This window comes from Panicum virgatum, chromosome 9K (genome assembly GCF_016808335.1).
Source record: "Panicum virgatum strain AP13 chromosome 9K, P.virgatum_v5, whole genome shotgun sequence".
NCBI lineage: Eukaryota > Viridiplantae > Streptophyta > Magnoliopsida > Poales > Poaceae > Panicum > Panicum virgatum.
Window position 1 is genome coordinate 5,427,608 of NC_053144.1, and position 10,373 is coordinate 5,437,980.

Consider the following 10,373-nt stretch of genomic DNA (forward strand, 5'->3'; position numbering starts at 1 on the left):
CCATTGGCAACTTGGCAATGATGCTTGTTCGTCGGCTCGCCGCCGGAGGCCCGGAGCGCTCTGCTCCTCGCCGCTGTCGCCAGGTGGGCGCGGAGAAAGCATGGACCCGGCGTCAGGAGCACTACCGGCGCTGCGTCATCTGCCAGGCCATCAGAGCGCAGGCAGGGGGGCAGGACCCTGACGCCGCCCACGATCGCGAACGGGAACGGGCATGGCTTTCGTTCCTTCCTGGCGCGCGCGGAAGCCCACGCCACGGCTGCCCTGAACGGCTCTTCTTCGTCCTGACGGACAGCGATGGCCGGCGCCCACGGCCACGGGCCACCACCACGCCCGCCCAACTCCGACCGCGGCCAGCCGAGGAGATTCCGGACGCGCCGTCGTCGCCGGCGTGCCGCCCGCCGCCGTGTCTCGCGTGGTTGCTGCACGTTATCGTGGGTGCCCGGGACCGGTCCTTCCCTCCTGCCTCATCACTCATCGATGAAATGACCTCCACACCGGATCTGCGTCTTGACATCACCGGGAGTTGGGGAATGGGGACCGGTCCTGGAAGAACCATATAGATCCGTTTGCAAGCGCTGCACGGGAGGAAGCGGCGGGCATTGGTTCACTCGGTTTGCGTGGCAACTTGAAAGCAGGTCCACGTCTGGCCTCGTCCCGGTGCTCATCGCGTCGCGTGAAATGGCGCGGCAGGCGCTGCAGCGAGACGAGAGTTCCCCTGGCTGCACGGCAACGCCACGACACGATGGCGCGGTGCCTCTGGGAACTGAAAGTCCTCTCCGCTCACACACTCACCCGATTCATGAAAATTTGCCTTCAGACTTCAGGTAAGCTAAGCAGCTTTATTTCACAAAAAAAAGGGCAACCTAAGCAACGATTTGCCTTCGCACCTACAACCTGATGGATGATGCATCAGTGCATGCACCCTCCCCTCCCTGAAGTCCTGGAGCATCAGAACCTCCTTTTGGATCCCTGCATTAACGCTGATGATCTGATGCATTTCGAACGAGGTGGTCACGAGCCTCGAAAGGCCCATGTGCCGCACTGACCTTGCCATTTCGAGGTGGCAAAGCATCGTTGCCTAATTGTGTTTTGTTTTGGACACAGCACTGTCACCAATCGATCGAGCAGGCCCGGTGAAGTGAGGGCGAAGGAAGCCAAGCCCCCCGGGGCGGCAGAGACGAGACGAAACGACTCCGACGAGATGAGAGGAGGGTGCTGCCTTTGGCGCGCTCACGTGGACACGTGGTAGGGCCGTAGGGGTAGGGGACTCGGCGGGCCTTCTTTTTTTGTTTTTTGGAATGAGGTGACCACTTAGCCAAAACCGGTGCCTACACTGCTCTGGAGAACAGCGACAGTGCACACGGCAGGGAAATTGCAGGAGGGACCATTGCTCAGATCAATCCCTTTAGTTTCCTATCTTTTTCTTTGCAAAGAGTTCTTTTTCAGCTGCTTTTCTCGTTTGGTGCATGCATCCTTTTTTTTGTCAGAACAACGATGCTTTTCAGAAGCTAATTGCCCTTGCTACATTTGAATGTATGTTGTGGCATTAGGTTATGTAACACTGATTCTTGTATCTGATGCATCCAGGACATCTAGATCACACAAAAGATGATGGACAGGTTCCCGCGATATGCTAGTAGTAACCAGGGTTAACCGAACCGTCGGTAACCGGTCCGGTTTGACCGGTTACCGGTCAAACCGGTCCGGTTCCGGTTTGGGCCGGTACCAAACCGGCCCAAATTCAAAATTTAAATTTGAATTCCAAAAAATGAAAAATTCCTAAAAATACTTCAAGGTGCAACGAATCTAATGGTGTCAAATTTTCTCAAAAATTCGTTCGTTTAACATACTTATCGGGCATTTAAAGTTAAAACAAAAAAGAAAAGAAAAAAATGAGACGGCCCATTAAGGCCCACTTGGTAAACCGGTCAAACCAGCCGGTAAAACAGTCTAACTGGCCGGTAAACCAGTCTAATCGGCCGGTATACCGATTACACATGCGATTTTAAATTTGAATTTGAATTCAAACCGTCCGGTAAACCGGTCAAACCGACCGGTAAACCGGTCGGTATACCGGTACGAACCGGTTGAACTGAGTTTTTTGAATTTAAATTTAAATTTGACCGGTTTCTACCGGTAACCGGTGCAACCGGTCCGGTAAATCGGAACCGGAGCTCGGCGGTTACCGGAGACCGGTCGGTTAGGTGAACCCTGGTAGTAACTCAAGAACCGCCTACTGTACTATACTTGACAAGGTGACATCGTCGCTGTCTCTGTACAATGCTCCGCTCGCTTTCACTCTGATTCACAAGCCATCTCTTCGAACAGCACGCCTCCTTTGACGTTCTGGTCCAGCTCTGTTTGCTTTCAAGAGATGCAAATCACCTTCTTTTACAACAACAAAAGACGAAAAGAGTGAGAAAAAGCAGCAACCAGATGCTTTGGCAGCATATCTGTCAATTCGTCTAGCAAACATGCTTTTTTTCTTCAGGAGCAATGCAGCATGAGATCTGAATTCAAAGGCTTTTTAGTGTTATCCACTTCGACTGTTTACACAGAAGCAGAGATCGCATAAAGATCTTGGTTCCACAGCAAAGATTCTGATGTTAAATTCGATAGAGAGAGCACTTTATACTTTAGTGCCTACATTGGAATATTGGACAAAGGAGATCAAAAGCTCTATTAAGGTGACTTGACGCGCTACAGACTCCTACATTGCACCAGCAAAGCAAACACATTGTCAAACTGGAAACTGGGGCACCACCAACAAACTTGAATATGTACAGCAAAGGAGGCCAAATTTACTGCATCCTAAATTACGACCTAAGCTTGCGAGAATGGAGCGAATTTCCAAGGAATGATAACATTTTCAGTTTTGCGTTACTCAGATCAGATGCTTATGAGATCTGGAGGCGGTGACGACGGAGTGCTTGTTTGCTGCTGTTGACGATCTCTGGCTTCGCCTGTTGTTGCTTCATTAGACCCAGCTGGAGCTGGAGGTAGAGGATTGGATGCAGGGCCATCACATGCATTTGATACCTCCTCTCCTTGCTTAGTAGATGGCTTTGGAAGCTCACTCAGGATCTGCACAACTTCCCTCATTGTTGGGCGCTGCACACTCTGCTCCTCCGTGCAAAGTAATGCAACGTAGGAGACATGCATGACCTCGTGCAGTGGAACAGTTGAGAGCCTTGGGTCCAGGATCTTCATCACTTGTTCTTTGCTTGAGTCTGTCATCATCTTCGCCCATTGGACAATGTCAACACCATCGCCAAACTCACCTACAGGCTTCCTTCCAGTCACCAGCTCAAGAAGCACAACGCCAAAGCTATAGACATCGCTCTTCTCGTCAACCTTCAGTGTGTATGCATATTCTGGAAGGCCACAGATGACAATTGACAACAAGGTTAATCTATTGGAAAATAGCACAATTAAGCTTCTGAAGGCACCAGCAAGACAGTTATAATGTTAAAAAACAGAAGACACAACACTGAAGTAACTGATCTTAAGCAAATATAAACTATAAAGAGATCTTTTATGAACCAAAAGCATCTGATGACTGATTAGTCTCATTGCGAAAAATTAAAACATTTGATGTGTAGCAATACTAAGAAGCTAGGCTCACACGATACCTGTTTGCAATGCATGATTGATAGTACAGAAAATATTATAACAGAAACTATTCATATAAGCATCGATACCCATCAAACAGTAAACAATGAACTCCACAAACAATGTTTCAGCATCTCCAATTTTAAAGCTACATCTTGTTTGGAAATTGCAGTGTTAATTTGAGAACTGAGATTTAATTTTTCCAGCTTGAACCATGTAATAGGCATTCCTACACTTATGATGCATTGCAGATTGAACTGAATAGGGAAGGACTGATTTATTACCTGGCGCAATGTAGCCGTATGAGCCAGCAATCGCAGACATGCATTCAGATGCCCCAGAATCCTGCAAGAACTTTGCTAGCCCAAAGTCGGCCACATGAGCTTCAAAGTTGGAGTCAAGAAGAATATTATTCGACTTGACGTCACGGTGAAGTATCAACGGTGAACAATCATGGTGCAAGTAGCAGAGCCCCTTGGCTGCCTCAATAGCAATATTGTATCGGGTGTCCCAGTGCAGGTGCCCTCCCTTCTTGCCATGGAGCATCTCCCCAAGGCTACCATTGGGCATATACTCATAAACCAGCAGATTAGTCTCATTGTTTGAGCAGAAGCCTAGCAGGCGCACAATATGACGGTGTCGGATTCTACCAAGTGTTTGTATCTCTGCCGAGAACCCATGATCATGTGATGAACCACGGACCATAGCTGGGAGCCTCTTCACAGCCACAAGTTCACCATTTGGCATTGCCCCCTTATACACAATCCCAGCACCACCTTTGCCAATGATGTTCTCCTCTTTCAAGCAATCTAGCACGTCATCACTGGTGAAGTCCAGGCGCTGGAATGCAGTGAGTTTCCATACACGCGCTTCACTAGCTTTCTTCAATGACCGGGCCTTCAGAATTGCTGCAGCAGCAAATGCAATGGAGAAAACCAACAAGCCAAGCACAATGAGGAGCTTGATGGTATTTGTCAACCCACCATGGCCATGGGGAGTGTGGTCAGCACCAGCAATGCCGGGGCGGCATGGACCAAGGTATGGTCCACACAGGCCTGGATTGCCAACGAAAGATGTCGCATTGAAGTAGCTGAACTGCCCAGTCCCTGGCACAAACCCAGACAAGTTGTTATACGAGAAGTCGACTGCGGTCAAGCTCTGCATCGTTGCGATGGATGGAGGTATCTCTCCATCAAGTTGGTTACGGGACAAGTTGAGGTAGTTCAATATCCGCATTCCAGAGATGGCTGCAGGTATCTTCCCAGAGATATTGTTTTGGCTCATGTCCAAGTAAGTTAGGAGCCGGCATTTCCCAATCTCCGGTGGCACACCTCCCTCAAACTTGTTGCTGCTAAGGTCAGCCTTGGAGAGCTGCTGCAGCCGCCCAATCTCCGGAGGTACATCACCAAAGAAAAAATTCCTGTCAAGAAGCAGCTTCTGAACACTAGAGAAATTCCCAAGGGATGCTGGCAATGCGCCGGTTAGCTGGTTGTTGGACAGGCTGATCTCGCCAAGATTAGGCGCTGCAACACCTGTCACAGCCGGGAAATTACCAGTGAGGAGGTTATCTTGTAGCTCAACTTGCGTCAGCTTCGGCAATTCGAAGAGCCCCTTCGGAATTGAGCCATTCAGGTAGTTCTCCCCGAGACGGACGCGGCTCAAGGACTTGCACTGGCCGAGCGAGTCTGGGATGGCGCCAAACAAGAAGTTGCCCAGCGCGATGAGCGTCTGCAGCTTGCCGCCCGCACAGAGCTCCGGCGGAAGCGTGCCGGTGAGCTTGTTGGACGAGAGGTCGAGCAGCTGGAGGCAGCCGTTGCGGCCGAGGCGTCGTGGCACACTGCCGGTGAAGTTGTTCTCCCACAGCTGCAGCACCTCGAGGCTGGGCAGGTCGCCGACGAAGTCGGGGATGTCGCCGCGCAGCTTGTTCCGGAACAGGTTGAGCAGCGTCAGGCTCTTGAGCTCGGAGAAGGTCGCCGGTATCTCGCCGGTGAGCGCATTGTTGGACAAGTCCAGAGAACTGAGGCTCTTGAGATAGCCGAGCTCCGACGGTATGCTGCCGGTGAGGCCGTTCACCTGCAAGAACAAGGTGTCCAGATTCTGCAGCCTCCCGAGCTCCGGCGGAATTTCGCCGGAGAGCCCGCAGTTGGCAGCGTCGAGGCGGACGAGCTCGGTCAGGTTCCCCAGCTCCGGCGGGAGCCCGCCGGTGTAACTGTTGTAGTATCCAATGTAGAGCTCCCTGAGGCTGGTGAGGTTCCCGAGTTCCGGCGGTATCCTGCCGGAGAGCTCGTTCCCGGAGACGGCGAGGTACTGGAGCCGCGGCCACCGGCCGTACTCGAGCGGGATCTCCCCGGAGAAGAAGTTGCCGCCGAGGTGCAGGTGGCGGAGCATGGGCATCTGCGTGACCTCGAGCGGCAGCGTGGCGCTGGTAAGGTTGTTGTTGTAGAGGTCGAGGACGCGGAGGACGCGGAGGCGCGCGAGCGCCGGCGGGAAGGAGCCGTTGAAGGCGTTGTTGGAGAGGTTGAGGTGGAGAAGCTGCTGCAGGCGCGCTAGCGACGGCGGGATGGGCCCGCAGAAGGCGTTGGCGGCGACGGAGAGGCGCTGCAGGCCGCGCAGCCGCGAGAGCGCCGGCGGGAGCGCGCCGGAGAGGTTGAGTCCGGAGACGTCGAGCCCCACCACGACGCCGGCATCACTGCAGGTGACCCCCGCCCACGCGCAGTGGTCGGGGGCGGAGGTGGCGTTCCAGGACGCGAGCGCGCCGGTGGGGTCGGAGAGCGCCGCCTTCGCCGCGCGCAGCGCGCCCGCGTCCGCGTCCGCGCCGCCGCCCGCCGCGCCGGCCGCGCCCGCGTCCGCGTCCGCGCCGCCGCCCGCCGCGCTGGCCGCGCCCGCGGCGAGGGCCAGGAGCAGGAGCAGCGGGAGGAGGCGCATTGGGCTTCGCTTCCTCTCGGGTGCGGCGGCGGAGATGAGGGGGGAAGAGGGGATAGGCGGTCAGGCGGGGAGGCTCGCACCACCCGCTCGGCGAGGAGAGTGCGGACGGCAGAGAGGTGTGTGCTTCGTGTGGGTTTGAACACTGGAGTAGTACTCTGCCCTGGATATCAAAAGGAAAAAAAAAAGTGAATTCTTTTTGGGGTTCTTTGGGTGGTGTGTGGGTTTTCATATGGGGGATCGGGTTTGCTTTTATAAGAGATTTAGGGGTGTCGCTAATTTACGGTCAACTGTACGGAGGAGCTCCGTATGCTCGATTTCCCGACCATTCGTTTTTTTCTTTTTTAGTAAGTTTTTTGTCGTTTTCTGATTTCAAGAAATTTTTTCAAGAAAAAATTTTGAGGAAAAAAAGACAGAAAATTTTGACGAGAAAAAATTTAGAGAGAAAAATTTGAGAAACAAATTGAAAAAAAATTAAGATGGAAATTTTGCTTCAGAAAAAAAATTATTTAAAATATTTTTGCATCCAGAAACAAACTCAAGGTAAAAAAAATTGCATTCAAAAATAAAAAAACTTTGGTAATTTTTTAAACTCTGCATAAGAAAAAGAAAAAAAACACAGCTACTACCCCTCGGGGCTCGCCGCCGCCGCCGCCGGGGGTGAGCTCGCGAGCGGACCTCCCCGCGGCCGCCGCCGCTGCCGGGGGTGAGCTCGTGGGTGGATCTCCCCTGTCCGCTGCCGACGCACTGCGGCGGGGCTCCCCGCGGGCCGCCGCGGACTCCCCGCCCCGCCTCCGCCGAGCTCGCGAGCGGAGCTCCCCGCCCCGCCGCCGCGGCCGCCGCGTCGAGGATGTAGGAGGAAGGAGAGGGGGCTGCAGGAGGAAGGAGAATGGGGGAGGGGCACGTGAGATGGATCTGAGAGAGAGGGACGGAGGAAGGAGAAGATGGGAGGCTGCGGGAGGAAGGAGGGGAGGTGCCCCGCGGGATCCAGCAAAGAGGTGGTTGTGGGTGGTGGGTCCCGCCATGTGGGAGGTGTTGAAAAAATCGACCGCATGGAAGAGAAGTCACGGTTGACTGTAGAATCAGCATCGCGGAGATTTACTCGGCATCAGTCGATTGAAATTTGGTGCCGCATCAATCGATGTATTAGTAATAGCTATAGGGTCTACAACAAACCTTTTTATTTTGCCCGTTGTGCACTATCGGATCTCAATGTTGGTAATTGGATCCATTTTATTTTTTCATGTGAACCGCAACTTTGTAATTGATGATGGCTGTTGTGTGGGACCCACCACTTCCTCCTTTTTAAATTTTTACTTCTTCCCTACCCACTCTACTGATAGAAGCAGAGGGGTCGAGGCCCATCCACTCGAGCGAGGAGACGAAGGGGTCGAGTGAAGGGCGATTGCCTAGGGGTCGCTGATCTCAGTGATTTTTCGGCGACGCACTCTATCGGCTTGTCCCAATGACGCACCAGCAACTCAAACCGGTGAGAGGTGGTGGCATCGACATTTTTGCTATATGCTCCCTTTCTTATTTGTTAGGATTTTTAGATCTGTTAGTGTTTGATCTGTTAGTGTTGTCCGTTGTTGTTGGTGGTGGTGTGTGTGGGGAAGGGGGGCCTGTGGTGGGGTGGAGGAGCAGAGTACACGGTCAGGGGTCAGCAGCGTGTTGTCTTTTTTTTTCCCTCCATTTCATACCACGAATGGATTTGTGCTTTCTGTTGGGGGTTTCAACCATGAGGGAGATGGGTAGTGGGTGGTAACACCATGTTAAATACATCTTTTGATTTTGTGAGGCTGAAGCGTGGGTGTAAGTGGTGTGATATTTTTAGTTGATTTTTTTGTCTTTTCTCTTTGGAATTTTTTTGTCTTGATCCAGCCCCATTTAATTGTAGTTTTTGTTGAGAGTGTGTATGTGTGTTTAGGGTTAGTGGCTTGCAGTGCAGATTAGCATCTTCATTGATGTATCATAAGCAGTGTCTAGGGTTAGTTTGCTCATGGATCCTTGTCATGGATGTATTCGATTTGTTATCTGATTAGATTTGAATTGGGGATTCTAGTTTGGCTTTCATTTCCGCATGTCATCTAGCCTTGGGCCTAAAAGTTTCTGTCAAAAGTTTGATCCATTTCTTCACTAAGCAAGACAGTAGCAGTAGTTTCTTTTCATATCAACTGCTTGCCTGGGTTTGTAGGTTTTGTTTTCCAATTTCCTTTGTGTCATTGTGTGTGCCATTTCTACAATTTTTACCATCACTACATTGTGTAATTACTACAAATTGTATTTTGTAGCTTCATTACTACTTTTCTCAGTGGCCCTTTTCTCAGTGCTTATGATCTAATTTAATTTCTCTTTTCTTTTTTCAGCTTTAGGAACTTCATAGAATTTGCGATTGAGATTTTTGGAAAGAAGTGGAGAACAAAGTTAGAGAAAAATTCCACCAGAAATTGGAAGTTTCAGGTCTCTCTACTTCATCCTTTTAGAATGTTTCGTTTAAGTATTTTAGCTTATGAACAAATAGATTGTGTGTCCTATGTAAAGTGTATGATATGTCACGTGGAAAGTAGATCTACAGCTATGTGTCCATTTGTGGCATTGACTTGATGTGTCCTAAAATTCAAAAAATGATATTTGTACATAAATCAAAACGAAAAGCACCACAACAACTCTATCTGATTTCTCCATAAAAAAGCAATGATATTTGTGTTTTCATTTTGATGTATTCTATTTGCACATCATTAACGTTGGTTCTACTTCTGCAATTTTTTCCACTTTTTATGATAAAAAACAACATTGTTTTTTTTTTCCTTTTTGGTCCAAACGCTGAGTTTGGGAGGCCACAAAAATCCACCGAGTGGCTTGTGGCCATGGGAGGGGTGGAAGCGAAAACCGAAATTGCACTTCTATTTGGGTTTTCTTCGCGGCCTTCCTCTCCTGTGGCCCTGTAATCCCGTCGTGGTGGTCTTTTGGACAAAATTGTGGGACCACTTTTCCTTCTTTTTTTTGGCATATTCCTCTTTTTGAGTGCGTTGTACCAAATATGATAGGTGTTTTTTGGATGTTATTTTATACTTCTTTTATGGATCGAATTATTTAAAATGTGTTTTTTAATTCTTATTTTTCTGCAAGAACAAACTCACACCCCCTACTGCTATTTGGATCTACATTCATCGCGCTCGCTGAAAAATCATCACCAAGGTGAGTTGAATCAGATTTTTTTTCTTTACATATCATCAAACTCATTTTTTGTATCACCCCCAATCTCGATCATGGTCAGTAGTTGGACATAGCAATTTATCCCCATTCTCTCGTTGAGTTCCTTGAAATATCGAAAAATACTAGCTTGTCCCCCACCCCTAATATCAGTGACATTCTGTGTTTTGTGAGTTAGCTGTAAGAATCTTACATATAGGAAGATTTTTGAGGTGGTTCTTTGCGTAGAGCCTTAAATGAGCATTCCTCTTTTTATTGTGTGCTTGCATCATGTCTGATAAAGTGCGCAGATAAAGACAGAGACGCGAGAGCTCAGGTTAATCTCCATTTCCTACTAATCCTTCTGTATACATAAATAGATATAGATTCCAAAATTTGTTCTCTGGCCGGCAACCTTGATCAATTGCCGGCAACATTATCTCCACTTTAAGATGATGACCATTCAGTTCCATCATGGACTTTTTTTATTAGCAATTTAGTTTGATCTGGGCTCAGTTTTTAATATTTGCATAACTTGACTAGATTTTTTAAGGCATATAAGGTTTATGGGTTTTTGATAGTGTTCCATTTGTAGTGAGCACTTGTGTATCCCTTAATTTTTGCATAAGAGCTCCAATTTGTTTTGG

General features: G+C 49.5%; 1 protein-coding gene across 1 annotated transcript; it reads right to left on the reverse strand.

Moving 5' to 3' along the window:
* Positions 1–2,511: 2,511 nt before the first annotated feature.
* Positions 2,512–6,755, reverse strand: LOC120649601 (leucine-rich repeat receptor-like serine/threonine-protein kinase BAM1). Its single transcript, XM_039926440.1, has 2 exons — positions 3,897–6,755; positions 2,512–3,374 (listed from the first exon to the last, which is right to left on the reverse strand). Exons 1-2 carry the CDS (start codon positions 6,535–6,537, stop codon positions 2,890–2,892), a joined length of 3,126 nt encoding a protein of 1,041 aa, XP_039782374.1. The 5' UTR covers positions 6,538–6,755; the 3' UTR covers positions 2,512–2,889.
* Positions 6,756–10,373: the final 3,618 nt, after the last annotated feature.

Coding starts and splice junctions, on each gene's coding strand:
- LOC120649601 (XM_039926440.1), bottom strand. CDS start 6,537: ATGCGCCTCCTCCCGCTGCTCCTGCTCCTGGCCCTCGCCGCGGGCGCG. Junction 3,375..3,896: donor ATACGGCTACATTGCGCCAG/GTAATAAATCAG, acceptor GTGGCCTTCCAG/AATATGCATACACACTGAAG.